Consider the following 20,501-nt stretch of genomic DNA (forward strand, 5'->3'; position numbering starts at 1 on the left):
GAGTCTGTGGTTTTCAATAGGTTATCCAATGGTTCAAATATCCCCCCCACCCCGAAATGATTTTTGTATCATGAAACATAATACTTGAAACATCCCAAAGGATTTTGTTTGATTATAGGAATATAATGAGTTTTATACACCTAAAAAGTGTTATATGAATGGACCATATGACTGTTAGTGAAGAGAAGATGGAAAAGGAAAAGTTTATTTCCTTTTCTTAACGTGCAATTAAGTTTTCCAGGAAGAATAACTCATCCAAATATGTCAGTATTCACTGCCTGGGTATTATTCTTAGGCATCTTCTGAGGATAAAGGAAACTATTTGTGAATGATTTCATTGCAGTGGTCTGGAATCATCCAGCAATCATCTCTACCATCAGTAGGACTATGTGCTCTGTTGAGGTCTGAATTTCAGCCTAGAGGTGGGCATCCCCTGCCCCACCCCTTTAGAAATACATTCCTTCCTCAGATACTCTCTCTCCACCCTAGTGTTAGGAGTGTCTCTCTACATTTTTATTACTCTGTTCTTCAGACTTCTCTTTTACTCCTTTTAATAGTCCTTCACCTTTTACCAGTTTATAATTCTTTATATTAAAATTCCTCTGTTCAAATTATTGTGGTTTCTGTCTCATGACTGGAGTCTGACTTCTACCGCATAATATCTTTGTTTCAACTGAGATTACATTACTACATTTACACTCCATCAAAGAGTGGTTCTGAAGAAGTTGTTGAGATGAAATCCCAAGGTTGTCAGAAATGTGAATAGTACATTTCTTTGTAACTTTGTCTGGAGGGGGAAATGACTTCATGACATACATGGACTCCTACCAGAAGCAATTGTGTTTAATGGTTGGTCAGGAACCTGCAGGGATCAATATTAGGCCATAGCCAAGGAGGTCTCAAGTAGAGAGATGTGAATGGGCTTGTGCTCATCTGTTTCACTTACATGAATCTGCACCAGTAAACATGTACTGCATAGGAGTCACTCAACAACTAGCCTAGCAGATGACTGATAGAGGATGTAAGCCAGTTTTGACCTTGAAGCTTTTACACGGAGTGCCCTGGATTCATGGATGAAGGATAGGCATGAGACAAACAATATATTTTCCCTCTCCTCATTGCTGATCTAACTAATGCCACTGCTGTAATTCCCAACATATCATCTCTAATGTCAGTGGTGAACCCCTGATATGGTTCCCTTGAGACCAACCAGAAACTTGATTTGTTGACTAGTTAGATTCATTTCTTCCTGGTGGTGGCAGTAACTTTTGTCATTATTGGACATCTACTATACATATGAGTTTACCTTCCAGCTGGTAATGCCTGTCAGTACCACCATCACAGGGTGTCCAGAATACCTGTTTTACTAACAATGGATTTACTAAAACTGCACTCATTTTACAGTGAAGGAGGTGCATCAATAGGTTGATGACTATAGGGCATATACTGCATTATCTATAAGCAACAGCCTAACAGAGGGCTGCAGACATGTGAGTGACTCCACCTAGAAAAGTCAGGGCCAACACCAGAAGGGCCGTCTGACGGAGTCCAGGCTGAAGTATCAATCTGCGGAATTACGAGCTCAAGTTTTTTTTTATTTTTTTTATTTTTTATTTTTTGCTTTTTTTAAGCTACTACATTTTGAGGTTGTTTGGTAGGAAGCAGAAGAAAGCTAATGCAATCTGATTATATCCAGCAGCCTAAATTCACTTGATTTAATTCTAAAAATGCATCTGTACATTTTTGGGTTTTTTACATTTTGCCTTGAATTTGTGGATTTTTTGTTCGCTTATTTTTTGCACTGGCTATGACCTTTGGTATGTTAAGCAGATTTGGTTACAGTACCCTTAACTCATTTTTTTTTTAATTAAATTCAGTTTTATTGAGATATATTCACATACCATACAGTCATCCATGGTGTACAATCAACTGTTGACGGTACCATCATATAGTTGTTCACTCATCACCCCAATCTATTTTTGAACATTTTCCTTACACCAGAAAGAATCAGAATAAGAATAAAAAATGAAAGTAAAAAAGAACACCCAAACCATCCCCCCCATCCCACCCTATTTTTCATTTAGTTTTTGTCCCCATTTTTCTACTCATCTATCCATACACTAGATAAAGGGGGTGTGATCCACAAGGTTTTCCCAATCACACTGTCACCCCTTGTAATCTACATTGTAATACAATCATCTTCAGGAGTCCAGACTACTGGGTTGGCATTTGATAATTTCAGGTATTTACTTCTAGCTATTCTAATACATTAAAACCTAAGAAGTGTTATCTATATAGTGCATAAGAATGTCCATCAGAGTGACCTCTTGACTCCATTTGAAATCTCTCAGCCACTGCAACTTTATTTCATTTCATTTTGCGTGCTCCTTTCTGTCAGATTCATCCCCAGGAGTCATATCCTGTTTTGCCAGGGAGATTTGCACCCCTGGGAATCAGGTCCCAAGTGGGGGGAGGGCATGAGTTCACCTGCTGAGGTGGCTTAGTTAGAGAGAGAGGGCCACATCTGAGCAACAAAATAGTACTCAGGGGGAGACTCTTAGGCATGATTATATGCACATTTAGCCCCTCCTCTGCAGTAATGAGCTTCATAAGGGCAAGTCCCATGATAGAGGGCTCAGCACATCAAACCACCAGCCCTCAATGTTTGTGACAACATCAGCAACAGTCCAGGTGAGGAAGTCCAACACTTCCACATTCATCCCCAGCCCCTCAGGGGGGCCCTGCAAATATATTTTTATTCTCTGCCCAAATTACTTTGGGATGTGTCACTATTTCACTCTAACCTATACAAACTACCATATCTCACTTCCTATTCAAAGTTCCATGTAATTGTGGTGTTTGAACAAACTGACTTATAAAGTTATACTGTTTAGAAAATATAGATCCTGCACCAAATAGACATCTCTTCCCTTGGTCTCACATGGAAGGAAGTTTTAAAACACAGTCAGTTTCAACCTTTACCCTTTGGCCCAGTTTGCCCTAGTCTTAACCGGATCTGCTTCATTCATATCACTAATTGAAGTCTGGGCTCTTTTTCAGCTTTTTTTTTTTCTTTTAAACAGTTGCTGTATGTGCTAATACTGACATTTACATCTGTCGAGCTCTAGTTCTGAGTTTCAGGTGTCACAGAGATACCCAAAGTTCCAGAGACCTCTTAACTCAATCTCAGAAGAAAGACTTTCAGATTTCCACCAAATTAAGTATGATATTTTATAGATTAAAGAAGTTTCCTTCTATTTGCTTTTTTAAAATCATAGATAATAAATTTGATCAAATACCTTTCCCTAAATTCATTAATATAACCCTATGGGTTTTCTTCATTATGATTATAGATTTATTTTTGTCCAGAAGTTATAAATATTATTTCTGGGAAGATAAGTTTGATACATTTATTCCACCACTACTGCAATCCAAAAGCAGTTATCACCTCTCTGAACTTGCTGCTCCATTTCATGCTCACTGGTCTTCTGGATTTCCTAAAATTTTCTTGGTAATTTTTTTAGTCATTCTTTATATATACTGCATGAGCCATTGTCAGTTTTATGTGTTTCAAATGTCTTCTCATATTCTGTGATTTGCTTTTCACTCTCTTAATAATGTCTTTGGATGAACAGAAGTACCTGGCTTTAATATATTCCAATTTGCCAATTTCATTTGAAAATTTGTTTCTGCTGACTGTGTCATGCTAAAGAAAATTATGCCTAATCCAAGGTCATGAAGACATTCTTCTGTGTTATTTTTCAGAAGACTGTTTTGTCTACAACTTTAATTATATTCTTCAATCCATCTGAACTTACTGTTTATGAATATTTGAAACACATAAATAGGAGAGTTTACTTTCCACACTGTTAGTAAATTGAACCAGTCCCATTTACTTAAAAGACTTCACCAATGCTGTGTATTCCTGGCTCTCTGATTAACCAAATGTTCATTTTGTATGCTACATTGGCCTTTTAGTTTAGCCTCGAAACATCACATACTTTGATGGTAATATAAACCTTGATATCTGCAAATGTATGTCCTCCAAATGCATTTGTATTTTAAATGTGTGACTAGGTTATATTGGACTGCCTACATTTTATATTAATTTAAAAATCAACCTATTCCCTTTCCACAAAATGTATCTGTTGAGAATGTATGGAAATTGAATTAAATTTATATATCATTTTATAGTGGGAATATTACTTTCTGGTGAGATGGAATAAATAGAAAAACCAGAAAAAAAGACAATGTCATATCTTTGAACTCAATGTAGATACACTGAACTAGAAGCCTATAACTCTGAAGAGGAGAGGATCTTGTACTTGTGAGTTTATTTCTGTTGGTACTTTAATCACAGCATTTGCACCTTCTGTGCATTGGTAAGATGCTGAGAAGCTAAGCTTTGTACTATAGCAGGCCAGTGCTGGGCAGGAGGTACAGAAAAGCAAGAGAGAATTAGGCATTTACTTGGTGAGCCTGCCTCATGCCTCAGAACATTTGCCAAATTCTTTTTGCCACATATGGTTTGGGAGACAACCTAGAAGGACAGACTTAAAACTAGAGCAGAGCTTTTGCAAGTCAAAGAATAGGTTTAGAGCTCATGATGGTTGGTGAGCAACCAAGCATTCAACTGAGTATCTGGGAGGCTCAGGGAAAAAATAGGTAGACTGAGTCTTACTGAAAAGGCAACTTCCTATAACCATTCCAAGCAGAGAGAATGGTTAATCCTTCTTAGAGAAAATCAATATTATCGGCAGCTTCTACATTTTTATACCCAACATCAGGCATTAATAATAATAACAAAAACAAACATTTTCTACTTATCCCAAAAGAAAGAACCACACAAGAAAACACTGAAATAAAAAACAGTAGAAATATCACCAATGATCCATATATTATAGTTTACAAGCAAATTAAATTCAGTATGATATAGATGTTTGAGAAAACAGAGACAAAATGTTTGAAAGTCTCACCAGATTGGAATTTAATAAGATGAATCAACTGGAATTCATAAACTGAAAACTGTTATATCTGAATTAAGAACTTATTAGATGGCTTTAATAGTAGAAAAGCCACAGCGGAATAAGCCTAAAGGAATTGGAACACAGGTAAATAGAACATATCTAATCTAAAGCCCTCAAATAAAAAGAATAAGTGCAAACATAAGTTAGAGATATGTGGAAAATAGAGTCCTAGACAGAAAGGAGATAGATAGAATCTGGGGTCGAAACAGAAGTGAGGTAGGAGATAAAAGAAATTTTCAAAAGGGATAAAAGACATCAACCCACAGATTCAAGATGCCCTGCAAACACCAGGCAGTGTAGATGCTTTAAACCAGCCTCATCACATCATGGAAAGATGAAAGCCAAGAGGGAATAGGAATTCTTCAAATCAGAGAACAAATATACATCACTACTCTCAAAGGACCATTAAGGAGACTGAGAACTGACTAAATCAAAATTTATTTTGGAGTTTTTAATATTCATCTTTATTAACACAAGATGTTTTAGATCAGAAACAGATTTATTATTAAGTCCTCACAGTAAATAAAAGCTCCCTGTCCCCTCCTTGCCCCAGTCCTTACTCCTGGGGCAATGTAATTAAAGTCGACAGGAATTTTTCCTGTGCAAGTGACCTGATACTCCATAGGCAAGGAATGAGATAAATGATTTTTCCCTGCTTGTAAAGGGGAAGGAGGCAGCTGTCTTCATTCCCTCCTGAAAGGGTTTCTGCCTTCCTCCAAACTTTGGTTTGCAAATAAAGTATCTTGAGCAGCCAAATTGCCTTGCATGGCTCAGATTTTATGATCTAAGGATATCTTCATGCTCTGCCACTTCATCACTTTTGACATGAAAATATCTAGGGAGATAAAGTTCCTCACACCCCTTGGGGCTGAATTTAGGAAACTAGTCCTAGCTGTAACCATTTAGCCCTCTCTGGAAATGATAAGTTTTATTGTCCTTTCAGATTAGAGCAATTAATTAGATAAAGGCTAAAGATCTAATTCTCACTGTTTGTGGAGAGTCTAGGGGAAGCTAAGGAACATTAAGAAATCAAGGAAGTTTTATTTTCCAGTATTGTACATCAGAGAGCAACATAATGACATCTGTAAAGTGCTAAATCAATATAACCTATTCCATTAAAATATTTTTCAAAAATGAAGGTGTAATAACAATATTTTTTCAGTCAAATAAAAATTGAGAATGCTTACCAACAAACATGCTCTAAAAGAAACAGTCAAGTGGGTTGTACAGTTGTACAGTTAAAAAGAAAATTACTTCAGAGCCAAATTTGAGTATCATCAGTAAGTTCATTAAGTGCATTCATTTGACTGCTATACAATACTAAGATTAGCAGGTTGGATTTAAAAACAACACATTTTAAATATTAAAACAAATGGTAGGCACGCTGGCACACAGAGTCATCGGTCCGGCCAGTCCTGTCCAGGACGCACCCCCGACCCCGCACTGCGCCATCTCCACATCCATCCATCCCTCTTCCCCAGGCACGGCTGCCTCTCCTTGGTGCAGGCCACGGACTACGTTTACCCTGTTGTAGATGACCCTTACTTGATGGACAGAATAGCCTATGCCAATGTCCTCAGCTACCTCTATGCCATGGGGGTCACAGACTATCACAACATGCTCATGCTCCTTGGGGTCAACAATAAGACAGGGGACAAGGAAAGGGATAAAGTGATGCCCCTGATTATACAGGGATTTAATGACATGCGGAAGAAGCAGGGACATCAGTAACAAGTGGTCAAACAGCATTAACTCCCTGGATTGTTTTAGGGGGAGTCACTATGACTTTCTGCCAGCCCAACAAATTCATCATGCCAGATAACGCATGCCAGGAGATGTTCTCGTTCTGGCCAAACCCCTGGGCATGCAGGTGGCTGTGGCTATGCACCAGTGGCTGGACATCCCTGAAAAATGGAATAAAATTAAACTAGTGGTCACTCAGGAAGACGTAGAGCTGACATACCAAGAAGCAATGAAGAATATGGCAAGGCTCAACAGAACAGCTGCAGGGATCATGAACACGTTCAATGTCCATGCGGCCACTGACATCATGGGCTTCAGGATCCTGGACCACAGGCAGAGTCTGGCCAAGAAGCAGAGGAACTAGTGTCATTCGCAATCCGCAACCTCCCCACCCTGGCCAAGATGCAGCTGTGAGCAAGGCCTGCGGGAACATGCTCGGCCTCATGCATCGGACCTGCCTGGAGACGTCAGGAGGCCTTCTGATCTGGTTACTGCACAAGCAGGCCGCGCAGTTCTGCACAGAGAACCAGTCCCCCAAGTACAGGGAAGGCCACGGAGCATGGATAATTGGGATTGTGGAGTAGGAAAACCACATAACAGAATCACAGAGAAGCCCTGAATCTTCGAAGTGGTCCCACAGGTGGCCACTCAGAGAATGAACCCCACGCCGGCCACCACCTCTTAATCCAGGGCAGCATTAGCAATCTGGTTTTGTTTTTACATAGATCTACTCCTTTACCCTTACTTCAATTAAAGACTGTAAACCACAACGATCTCATTGTGACAGACGGTGACTTGAGGTCAATTTGTGAGTGGATACAATTAATAAAGCAGAGTCCATTGCCTTCTTTTCTTGTTACATTAACCGAAGATGCACCTAATCTTGAGGCATCTTCTGAGTTGAGAATTATATTGTTATTCAATATTGTTGATTCATTTTGACTATTTAGATGTTTATCTCTTGCCGGCAGGCTCTTCCAAAGGTGCTTTCACATGACACAGACATTACCGAGAGTAGTGTCAAACCGCAGTTGGTATCTTTTCATTTTGTGTCTATTTATCATTAGAAGTTTTATCTGTTTGTCGCTGACTTGAACGGTATCCTGGAAAGACAAAACCGATCAGCGATACGGTGGTATCCCGTTAGTAGGAGAGCTGCATGATTTCCGTGAGCCTTGGGTCTCTAGTCCTACCACTCAGGAGCATCTCTGACCTAGGACAGTACCCACTAGTGCTTTCAGTTACACAGGGCACGAGCTTCACTCTGCATGGAAAGCACTTGGAAGACAAAATAGAAATTTTCTTTTTGTTTTTGTAGTCTTTCAGGTATTTGCAGTAATATCAATGACTATTTTCCTTGCTGATTAAAAAAAAAAAGGATACTTTTTGCAATGTCATTAGATGTTCTATAGTGCAACAAGGAACTGCCCCTCTGAAAGGGAACTCTTGTATAATACTCATTTAGTTATAATTAACTATGCAAATAATTTTAATATATTCAATAATAAAGACTGTGCATGGTATTGTTTAATACATTTTATATTTTGCATAGTGATTTCAGGCCTTTTGTTTTCTTAAAATCAGCAGCTATTTAGCCAAATTCTCAGCATTATTTTGTCCTTTGTGCTAACACTTTTTTTGGTGCATACTTTTTGTGATGTGTTGACATGTTTTTCAAATAAATATCTAATTTTTTAATTGATCTTGTATAATCAGATGCCCCTTTTAGTATTATTTTAGAAGCACTGGGAGGGTTTTGCCCAAAGTACAATTTATTGGTGGAAAACTAGATTTCAGTTCTATAAAACTTGTCTTTCATGGAACCATTTTTTCTCAAATTTTGTAGTTCTAGAACAAACAGATGATCTAAAAAGGTGCTCATCTGTGTTACTCAAAAGAGCTTTCTTTTATTTTGGCCTACTCGACAGTTACAGGGGCCCCTGTTATCAAGCATGAGCGCACTGGATCCATGAGGGTCTGTCTTCACGAAAGAGAAAGCATCCTGTCTCTGCAAGTTTCCAAACGCTTCCTGCTTCCAGGCACCAGAGCTGCCTAACCAGTCAACTTGTTAACAAAAGAAAAGCCACAGGGAAGATGACGCTCCTGGAAGCTGTGGCCCCCCTGGAACCCATGGGCAGCAGCCTTTACCCAGTGTTCCTGGAGATGAAGCCACACACACAGTGTGCAGGACGTGGGGGCTGCTAGACAACTGAAGCTGATTGGACATTTTGTAGGAATTTATGTGCAGATGCTGGCTTTCAGAAGCTACAAAACTGTGGTCAGCAAAATAAAATGTGTTGGAAACCTCTGAGTAAACAAATAAAAAAGCAAATGGTTAAAGATAGAGCATTCAAACTCTGCAATAAATCTGGTGAAGCTCAGTTAGTATGCGATAACTCCATCCAAAACACAAAAATAGGAAATATAAACAGGGACAATTAACAATGATAATGGGGACTTTTAGAAGGAAGATAATATACTCAAAATCTTTATAAAACCCATTTTAGAGCTTCAAAATATATGAAACAAAATTTGGGAAGTTCTGAGATTTAAAACCATATTGGTTCTTCCAATTCATGAATGTAGTTTATTTCTCCATTCATTAAGGTCATCTTTAATTTCTCTTAATACTAATTTTTGTTTTCTGTGTAAAGGCATTGTGCCAGTTTGAATGTATTATGTCCCCCAAATGCCATTATCTTTGTAGTCTTGTGGGGCAGACTACAAATCTAATCTGGTTAGATTTGCTTGGAATGTGCCCCACCCAGCTGTGGGTGATGATTCTGATGAGATGTTCCCATATAGGTGTGGCCCCGCCCATTCGGGGTGGGCCTTGATCAGTGGAGCCATATAAATGAGCTGACTCAAAGAGAGGGAACTTAGTGCAGCTGTGAGTGATGTTTTGAGGAGGAGCAAGCTTGCTGGAGAGGAGCATCCTGGGAGAAAGCCATTTTGAGGACAGAGCTTTGGAGCGGACGCCAGCTGCCTTCCTAGCTAGCAGAGGTTTTCCGGACAACATTGGCCATCCTACAGTGAAGGTGCCCGATTGCTGATGTGTTGCCTTGGATGCTTTGTGGCCTTAAGACTGTAACTGTGTAGTGAAATAAACCCCGTTTGATAAAAGCCTACCCATCTCTGGTGTTTTGCATTCTGCAGCATTAGCAAACTAGAACAATAGGACTCCAGCGATCCAATTAACACCCACTCTGAATGGGGAGGGTAACACCTCCATGGAAATTATCTAATTAAACGTTTCCCTCACAGTTGATTGAGTCACATCTCCATTAAAACACTCAATCAAAGAATTCCAATCTAATCAACACTATTAAATCTGGCCCAACAAGATTGCATCAAAGAACATGGCATTTTGGGGGACATAAAACATCCAAACTGGCACAAATCATATGCTTTTAATGTTTTTCTTTTTTAGAGAAATTTAATAGATATTTGTACACTGACCTTATATCCAATGATTTCTCCAAATTTGCTTGGTAACTATAATATTTTACTTGTAGATTCTTTTGAATGTTCTCTGTGTATAATTGTCTTGGAATAAGGATTCTTTCAAAGTTTACTTTTTCATTCTTTTTGTGGCTATGTTTTACTGACTAGGATTTTCCATTAAATATTTAGATATGATAATAGTAAGTAACTTGTTTGCAACATTAGGAGGGGAATCTACAAGTCAATATTAATTTTGTGAATATTTTGTTTCATTTTATTCCTTTCATCAGATTAAGAAATTCAACCTAAAAGGCTGGAAATGGTGCCAAGAGTTGATACTGAAATCTTGAGTCCAAACTCTGTAGGGGATGCTGGTAGGCTGGAAACTCAGACAGGAGTTGATGTGGTCTTGAGTCAGAATTTCTTCTTCTGTAGCTTTTTGCTCTTAAGTAATTCAATTGCTGGATGAGGAGATTGAGGGTAATCTCCTTTACTTAAAGCCAACTGATAGCAGAAGCTAATCATATCTACAAAATATCTTCACAGTAATATCTAGGCTAGTGTTTGACCAGACACCACAGGCTAGTGCAGTTGACACATAAAATTAACCATTATATAGGCCATGGTTGTGAATCATGTTGTTCAAATCTCTCACTGATATTTTTCTATTTCTTTTTTGTACTGTTAATTTTTGCTTCCTATATGTTGAAGATATATTAAAAGCCATGCAACTTAAAAATGTAATACTTTTTTATTAGTCTATCTTACTCCTAGATTGACCCTTTTTATTATGATATATTCATCTCTATTAATGCTTTTTAGTGTTAAAGTCTTCCTTGTGCATTAATAAAGCTGTATCAGCTCTCTTTTGTATAAAGTTCCTATGTATTTAGGAAATATACATGGTATGTATTTTTCCACCACTTACTTTGAACCCTTATATATTTGCAAATGTGATTTTATAAGCCGTATGTAGTTGAGAATTTTTTCTGTCTTAGGATAAATCTGTTTTGATTAGTTACAGACTATCAGACCATAACATAACCATTGCATAAACAAGATACCATTGCAATTGAAAATATAACAGTGGACTTTGTTATGACATCATATTTATTATTATATTATAACCTTTCCTTATCTAAAGCCTACTGGCTAACAGAATTAATGTGAGATAACCTTAAGAAACAAGAAATATGAACTACAAAAACTGATAAACACGCATTTCTTAAAAATAAATTATTTACTGGAGAAAAAAATATATATATACATATATAGGACTGTTCTATGTTTTCTTGTTGGTTTAAAACCACAATGTGTAGGTTTTGAATCCCAGGCAATGGAGGTTGGGAAGTTTTCTTTACCATTTTTTTTTCTGTCCATCATATGTAGTTACTCTGGAAAAATGAATAAGGGAAACGTCACCTGTATTACTAACCAATTTAAAATGATGGTTAATTAAACAAATAGCAAAGGGTCATGCAATTATTATGAATTATACTTCTATCCTGTAATTTAATTTTAATAGATATTATGAGTACATGAACTCTAAAGAATTCAACTTTATCCAAAAATTGAAAAAATTAACTGCAAGAACTATTTTTTAAAAATTTAGATTGTGACAAATTGAAATGTTATAGCATCACCATGTCTATCATATAACTTATAATATTGAAATATATTATCCAAGTAAAATTTTTGTATGCAGCTATATTAATATCACTGTTTAATATATAGTTTATATTTTCAAATACATTAAATACTCTCTTTCTCTTTCTCCACTTTAAAATATTTGAAACTTACTGTGGTATCATGGATTCTCTTTGTGCAGACTATTCTTTGGGTTCACTATCACTTTCAAATTGCCTATATTATTTAAAAGTAAAAACAGGTAAATTAAAATTATGTTTTATTAAAGGTTGTTCTACAAAACTCTGTACTATAAATGGTGAAACACTTTTGAATCCCTGCTTGAGACCTGAGAGCAGCCACTAATTGAGACTATCTTACCACTGAGAACATCTTTCTCCAAGTTTCCTGATACCTCTTTTCATCCCCATATATAAGGGAAAGCACAGAGATATATGTTTACCAGAAAATAAACTCTCATCATTTTCATATTCATAATAATATTAAAGTATCTTTAATCTTTTGTCAGTAATTTTCTGCCCTATTTATTTCCATTAATTTTACTAGCACTTTTTCAAAAAAATATTTGATACAAGTGTCTTCACAATAAAGTATATCCAATATAAGAAAATTCCTTTACTATATTTAAGAATTAACTGCATTATATTAACTATTTGTTGTATTAAAAATATTTTCAGATATATCCATAGTTTTAATAAAAAATATTTATTACATATCTTCTGTAGATGAACCATAGCTATAACCTAGGTTTTTCAGTCTTATACATTACATATTTTAATCTTTCCCACAACAGGCAAACTGTGCTCAATTTATTTAACTGCAAAAAGTTCAAACCACTCTTCTGGATTCTCCTGCAACCTTTTACTAAAATTACTAAAATTATAAATATATATAATTCTTTGGAATGTATAAATACTAAAAAGAAAGATAATTGTGCCTAATACATATTTAATAATTAAAATCAAACAATAAAGGAGTTAGGTAAACTTTAGAAATTAGTTCCACTTAATTTTACTCCTAAGAGAGCCCACGTCATTGTTAAAATTGAAATTGATGGCCTTTTAAAAAATTGTATTCATTATCATTACATTAATCATTAATATATTAAACTCCAAATTTCTATACAATGACAAACTTAAATCTGAATTATTACTGGTTAATCTACCTTGATGTTATTTATTAATCAGTTACTATATATGACAATATGTTATAAAAGCAATATTTCTTAAATATAAAATCAATATACTCATCGCTTGTGTATTCCTCTTGTCTCCATTTTTTCCTTTGGAAATTAAATTTTACCAGTATAGCAATCAGGACACCGAGAATAATGAAAAAAGGAATGAGTAAGTAAAACTGCCATTTTGCAGATTTGTATCCGTAAGTTCTCTCAATGTAGCTTCTACCTAGGAAACAAAATACCAGAGATTTGAAAGTAATAATCAAGAATACAATAAAGAACTTTCTGAATTTTACTGGACTATTAGAATAAAAAAATTTTAAACTATTTTATAATTTTATAATTAACATGTTTTATTTGAAATAAATCAGCTGATAGCGTAAGTAAGTACACCTAAACAGATACTTTTAGCCACCTATGTAATAGCACTATCCTTTGCTTTTTTATTGAGAACCTTCTATTCTGAGTAGTGTCTTTTCAGGACTGCCTGATAAGAATTAAATTGTGATCCTTGTAGGAACTGGATGTTTTCCAATACTCTATTTTCAGTAAGAAATATTGTACATAATAATACAACTTTGATGAAGTTCAAATCTTTTCTTTTATTGCTTTGAAAGGTATTTTCATCTTATCCTAGAAATCTTTGCTTACCACAAGGTCATGAAAAAATTTACTGTTTCCTGCTAGAAGATTTATAGTTCTGGATTCTACATTTAGATTTATGATACATCTCATATTAGTTGTTAAGCATGTTGAGATCTTGAGGTTCATTTCGTCCTAGTGGATACCCAGTTATCTCTGTACAATGCTTTGAAATTACTTTCTTTCCCCACTAAAAGCATTGTTATTGAAACAGCAATTAACCATACACTAGCAGATATATTTCTAAACTGATTATGTACATTTTAGAATCCAGTTGTCAATTTCTTAGAAAATGCATTCTTTTATGATTCAGATTTTTTAATCTATAGATTTAATTTGGTGAAAATTGACATCTTAACAATATCAAGGTTTCTAATAGATGAAATATTTCTCCAATTATTTGAATGTTTAACATCTCTTTGTATTTTTTGTAAAGGTCTTGAACATCTTTTGATTTATTCTAATATTTTGCATTTTGATAGTATTGTAAATGACATTGATTTTAAGTTGATTTCCATTCACTATTGCTATTATATAGCAATACAACTGATTTTTTAATTTTGATGTATTTCCTCTGACTGTTCAAAAGATACTGATAATTTCTATAAGTGCTTTTGTGGTTTCCTTAGGATTTTCAATGTAATTAATCATACACACATAAAGGCAGTATTATTTCATTCTTTCCAGTCTTTATGCCCTTTATTTATTGCCCTTTTCTAAGGACTTAGTATAATGTTGAACAGACATGGTGGGAGCAGATTCTATTGCCTTGCTCCCAATTTTATTGGAAAAAAAGGTCATATATTTAACCTTAGCAGAAGTTTTTTATTTTTATTTTTTTTTAATGCTGTGGAGTTTTATCAGATTGCAGAAGTTTTATTCTGTTAGTAGTTTGATGAATTTGATTTTTAATTCAGGAATGGGTATTGAATTTTATAAAATGATTTTCTGCATCACATGAGACAATCATATATATATATTAATTTTGTTGGTGAATGGTAGTGATTCACTTTCAATTGTCCAGATGCATGCTCTCTCTCTAGATAGACATATATACCTTGATCTACGTATTTACATCTCTGCTGTTCATGACAGATATTGTTCTGTAACTGTTTTTCTTTTTACTTCCTTGTCTGATTTGGGCATCAGGGTTATGTTGTTCTCATAAAATGAGTTTCCATTTTTTTAAAGTGGTATTTCTTCCTTATAAAAAATCAGGTGGAATTTACTTGTGAAGCTATCTGGACCTGCTGTTTTTGTTTGCTTGTTTTTGTTAGTGGTTTTTCTTAATCATAACCCCCAGATCCAAGGAGTTTGGGCTTCTGGTTTCTTGGTTCTACCCTTTAATTTATACTTGTTCTCCATAAGCAGAAACCCCTTTGTCAGGCGAGTAGCTTTATCAGCCTACTTTCTACCCGTAATTGAATGGGGTCCAAACAGCATTATTACAATATTGATCATTTTCAGTCCAAGCTGATATAATTCCTTTAAAATGTGATTTTCTTGTGTATAAAGACAAAAATACCTCATTGACAAAGAATTATACCCACAAATCTATTTGAGATAAGCTTTTCTCTTTATTGGGCCCTGGTGTGGCTGCTATGGGATAACTTATTTAAGATTCTTAACTGCCTTATTGTTTGAAAGATTTTTTTGAGGCATTTTTATAAGATACTTAGCAGTCCTTTTTGTCCAAATGAAAAGGTCTGAAAGGCATCACCTTAAACTTTTCTGAGTTTTTAACAGAGGCATTTAGGGTCATATACTTTTCTTAATCATTATTTGAGATAAAATTTTATTGCCTCAAATTTCAAACTTGTTTTTTCAGTCATTTGTTATTTTAAGAACCTTGTGCTAGGAGAGACCAGGAATGAGAACCAGTTTTATTTTCAAACCAAAACAAACAAAAAAACAAACAACAACAAAAACAAAAAACAACCCCCAAAAATTTGGTCGTTTATATTTACTCTACATTTTAATTGAAAATTGAAGTTTTCCTTCATTAATGATAACCCACTACTTGTATTTTATCAAAGGCAACTTAAATAAGTCAGTTGGCACTTTTTAAAATCTACCTGAAAATTTCTCCATGTGTTCTATTTTCCACATTACCACAGCAAACAGTGAAGCCAAACAATTCACCATTTCTTAATAAACGACCTCTTTTCTCCAACTTCTAAAAATATGTTTTAACTGCATTTGAATTCCTCACCAACAGTCTTCTGAAGACAATTTCAACATACAGTTTCCCCTCATTGTCTAATTACAATGCTAATACCACTCTGGTTACCAAATAATCTTCTGTTATATATAGCTTGTAAGAAACTACCCCAAAGCCAAGTAACTTTAAACAATCTTTTCATTTTGATCAGTTTTGTGTCATGAATTTGGGAAGAGATTAGTGGATGGTTGTATTTTTGTGTCTTGGTATAGTCAAATTTTATATACAGCAGCTGATTTTCAACAGAGTGAGTGCATCAGTAATGACAGTTCCAGGAATTAGTATTCTGAAAAACTCAGTCAGAATCTTTAGAGAGAACACACAAACCCCATAATGTCACTTCTGCCACATTTTACTGGTCAATCACATCACTAAGACCAACCAGGATTCTAGGAAAGGAATAGTCTCCGCTGATCATTATGTGTTCACAGACAGAAGCAATTACATACAGACAACTTGAAGACAAGTTACTGCAAGTGAATTTTTACTACTACAATGGAATTATCTTGACAATGCATTAAATTTATTATAATTTAAAAAAAAATGTATTCATCAATTGCCATACATGTTTATATTTTATTTTCATATTTAAATACTGGAATGAATGTGGAAATATTAAAAAGTACCTCTGGCTCAAAATTTGGAAAATCAGACTCTAATGATTTGTAAATTTAGAATATGTTGGGTTTTTTTAGCATTTTAAATCATTTTTTTTGTATTGCAGACTATAACATGTATACGTAGAAGTGATAACTTTCCAAGTGCAATTTAACAAGTAGTTAAGAGAGGAAATTTCAAAGAATGTTATGGGTTACAGTTCCAGTTTCAGTTATTTCCTTATTGAGAAATATAACATATATGCAAAAAGATAATATCTTTCAAAGTATGATTTAACAAGTAGATACATAGGAAATTCCCAAAAATGTTATGAGTTACAGTATCATAACTTCAATTACTTCCTTATTGTGAAATATAACATATATGCAAAAAGGTGATAACTTTCAAATTTAACAAGTAGCTATAGAACAAATTTCAAAGGATGCTTTGGGTTAGAGTTCCACCATTTCAGTTCTTTCCCTCTAACTATTCTAATACCCTAGCAACAAAGAAAAAGAAAATTATATAAAAATTCAGTATTTATAATCCTTTGTTAAATTCCATCTTGTCTGTTGCTACCCCTCCCTCCAGTTTAATCACTTTCCTGATCTTCAGGGATGTCTAGGCAGTGGCCATCCTAACTTGTTCATTTTGAAAAGGGGTGTGAACTTTATGGAAATGGGGATACATCTGGTTGATGTTCTTGAAGAGGCTACTGACTCTGGGTTTTGGGACTTAGCTGGCATAGGAGTTCTCTGGAGGATTTAAGTTTCTGAAGAATAAACTTAGTGAATAAAACTTATCAAGTCTGAGATTGGTATCCAGGTCTCCCCAGCAATGTGGGACACAGATTCCAGGAATGAGCCTGAGGGATTGAGAATGACTTTTTGACCAAAAGGGGAAGGGAAAGGCAACAAAATAAGGTTTCAGTGGCTAAGAGAATTCAGAGTCAAGGGACTGTCTTAGAACATGTTTTTATATAAAGGGAATCTCCTGGCCCCAAGCATCATTGAGTATGTTAACTATTGGCTTCCACTAAAATCCGTCTCTACATTTCATCTACTTTTATCAATATAGCAGGCAACCACGTTCTCCAGGCTCCCTGACCTTTTCGTGTTTTAGTTATGCTTGTCCAGTGGGAGTCGCTGGATGAAATGTGGATGATTAGAAGAGTGAAGTAGTCACAGTATTTCCCCATCTTCCTCCCCACATCTTCAGGTGTACCTGCGGGTTTTATCTTCACACCTCACAATGGAAGGCACCGCTCCCTATTGTCCAGATTCTACTATGCAGTTCTGACCACAGTGATATGTCCTGCTAAATGACTCAGATTCCAGGTCTGGGAATAACATTTCTTTTTATTGTCCCTCAGGCCCTAAAAAGTGGTAATCTCTGAGGTGTCATTCTGTTCTCTGATTCAGAATGTTACCTAATGTTATCAAATGCTGTGCCAGTTTGTGTATATTTATGTCCCCCAGAAAAAGCCATATTCTTTAATGCATTCTTGTGGGGGCAGACCTATTTGTGTGGATTGGGTTGGAACCTATTGGTTCAGTCCCTGGAGATGTGACCCACCCAACTGTAGCTGGATAATTTCTATGGAGTGTGGCCCCGCCCATTTCAGTGTGGGGCTTGTTTAGTTTACTGGAGCACTATATAAGCTCAGACAGAAGGAGCTCATAGCTAGCTGCAGCTGAGAGACACATTTTGAAGATGGCCATTGGAAGCTGACACTGACATTCTGGAGAACATCATTTTGAAATGCAACCTGGGAGCAAGCAGATGCCAGCCACGTGCCTTCCCAGTAACAGAGGTTTTCAGGATGCCATTGGCCATCCACCAATGAAGGTACCCTATTGTTGATGTATTACCTTGGTCACTTTATAGCCTTAAGACTGTAACTGTGTAACCAAATAAACCCCCTTTTATAAAAGCCAATCCATTTCTGGTGTTTTGCATTCTGGTAGCATTAGCAAACTGGAACAAATGCCTTAGATTAAATTCCTTCTGTTTGATGGACCCAGACTGATTTCTCATTTCCTGTCTGGACCTAAATAACACATGTTACATATAACTTGCACTGATCTCTGGAAGTGAAACATAAATTAAATGACCAAATGAAGTTCATTATTTTACTTCCAAACATATAAATATGAATTGATAGATAAAATGTTTGTTATTATATTAAATCTAAATAAATTTAAAAATTTAAATTGTGTTTTCAGTTTGTTATTAATGCTTACCAACTCCGGCGGGGATATTTGGGGGGATGCCTTGTAAGTCTGGGGGAAAATTGCCACTGTCAATACTTCCACCACCCCACTTTTCAAATTCAGTTTTACAATTTGGAGGTAAATAGGCAGGGTTACAGTGGCAGTGCTTTCTGTTATTGCATACCTGAAACCAGAAGAAATATCACTTCATAAGATAAGCAACTAAAATTATACATGTTCAAGAATAATTATGAAATAATACTTAGGAGGTTAGATAAGGCCAATTTTCCTGCATAGGTGTGGATGCATGTGTGTGTGCGAGTGTGAATGTGGCTGTGTTGACTTTTCTGGGATCAGTTTTAATGATTTCCATTTTCACCTCGTAGCACTGGTACTTACCCCCTGGTTGCTGCATTTTTCTGCAGTACAATCATAACCCAAGTATGAGGAATCAACACAGTGCTTATTCTTGCAAACCTAAAAAGTAAATTAGCCAAAAATAAACTCACTGACATGCCAGCTGGATTTAGCATTCAATTAAATGGATTCTATATTATATAGACTGGAAAGGTATTGATTTAACAATGAATAGTAATTAATGTTCTAACAACGAATGATTAATTTATAGTGCTAAAATGTTTCCAACACTAGCTGAGACTCTGATTATATGGCAGTAAAATAACAATAACAGCATTCTCTCTACTTATAATTAAGAGATACAGACATGAAATAAATAAAAATACGGATGAATACGTGATAAATGTTATAATGATAAAATGGATGGTTTTATGAAGGCATAAAATACAGGGAACCGATTCAATATATTCAATATATGAAAAAAGTAAAACCTTCTCATTGATCCCTGATGGTGGATAGGACTTAATTAGAAATAGAAATGAAAGTCAGAGTACTTTTGGGGAAAGAAACATCATGTATAATAGCCCTTCAGTAGAAGATAGTATAGAACCTTTCAGAAATATAAAAAGCAGTGTTGCTGTTGCACAAATAATGGCCATTGAATCATTCATTCTATAAATTTTTGAGTTCTATAATGTGCCTTGCCCTGGGAACACAGCAGTAAAAACAAAACAAAACAAAAAACAAAACAAAACAAAACAACTCCCATATTGCTCATTTGTGAAGGAAACAGACACTATACACAAAAATCCAGACATGACATAAGAATAGTTTTTGGCAAGATTGTGTAGAGTCATTTGTCCTTTATTAGAAAGTCTGCCTTTAACCTGGAAATAACAGGCTCTATTAAGAGATTTAAGAAAAAAGAGGAAGGCTGATCAAAGTAAGTTTAGGAAAAGAGCATGGAAAGGGCAAGAGGAAATGTGGAGAGACAAATTAGAATGCCATTACAGTAGTACAGGCTAAAATGGTGAATAAATTAACAAGATGTGTACAGTTTTTTAAATACATAAAGCTTGGCCATTCTGATGAAAAAGAAAGAATGATTTGCAGGCTCAAAAACTACAAGACAATGTGATTCCACAAAATAAAAATGAAGCATTCCTTCAGTGGCCAAGGGCTTGGCATTCAACCGATTGAACGCAATCTATACCAGTGTTGGAGATACAATGCCCGTAAGTGTTTTACAAACAAGTTCTCCCAAGTTGTAAAAAAAAATAAAATAAAATAAAAATAGGTAGTCTGTATTTCTTAATCAGTACATCAGAGACAAGGATAAGAGGGAAAGTTACTAAACTCATGCTATGAGAATAGTTTATCTTGTTGCTCAAATCAGTCAAAGACATCCTTAAAAATAGCAAATTAAATTC

The 20,501-nt window shown here is 35.4% G+C and overlaps 1 protein-coding gene and 1 pseudogene across 1 annotated transcript in view; one reads left to right on the forward strand and one right to left on the reverse strand.

The window, feature by feature from the left end:
* The first annotated feature begins 5,054 nt into the window (after positions 1 to 5,054).
* On the forward strand, positions 5,055 to 7,354 carry LOC119516422 (annotated as a pseudogene).
* Positions 7,355 to 7,782: 428 nt separating this feature from the next.
* ADAM2 (ADAM metallopeptidase domain 2) overlaps positions 7,783 to 20,501 on the reverse strand; it is a 149,942-nt gene continuing 137,223 nt past the window's right edge. The window contains exons 17-21 of the mRNA XM_037812774.1: positions 19,114 to 19,191; positions 18,745 to 18,898; positions 13,108 to 13,267; positions 12,015 to 12,077; positions 7,783 to 7,873 (exon numbers count right to left, since the gene is read on the reverse strand). Of these exons, the coding sequence (XP_037668702.1) occupies positions 12,044 to 12,077; positions 13,108 to 13,267; positions 18,745 to 18,898; positions 19,114 to 19,191 (426 nt within the window). The 3' untranslated portion in view covers positions 7,783 to 7,873; positions 12,015 to 12,043. The remainder of the gene's footprint in view (positions 7,874 to 12,014; positions 12,078 to 13,107; positions 13,268 to 18,744; positions 18,899 to 19,113; positions 19,192 to 20,501) is intronic.

This window comes from Choloepus didactylus, chromosome 20, assembly GCF_015220235.1.
Source record: "Choloepus didactylus isolate mChoDid1 chromosome 20, mChoDid1.pri, whole genome shotgun sequence".
NCBI classification, from domain to species: Eukaryota; Metazoa; Chordata; class Mammalia; order Pilosa; family Megalonychidae; genus Choloepus; species Choloepus didactylus.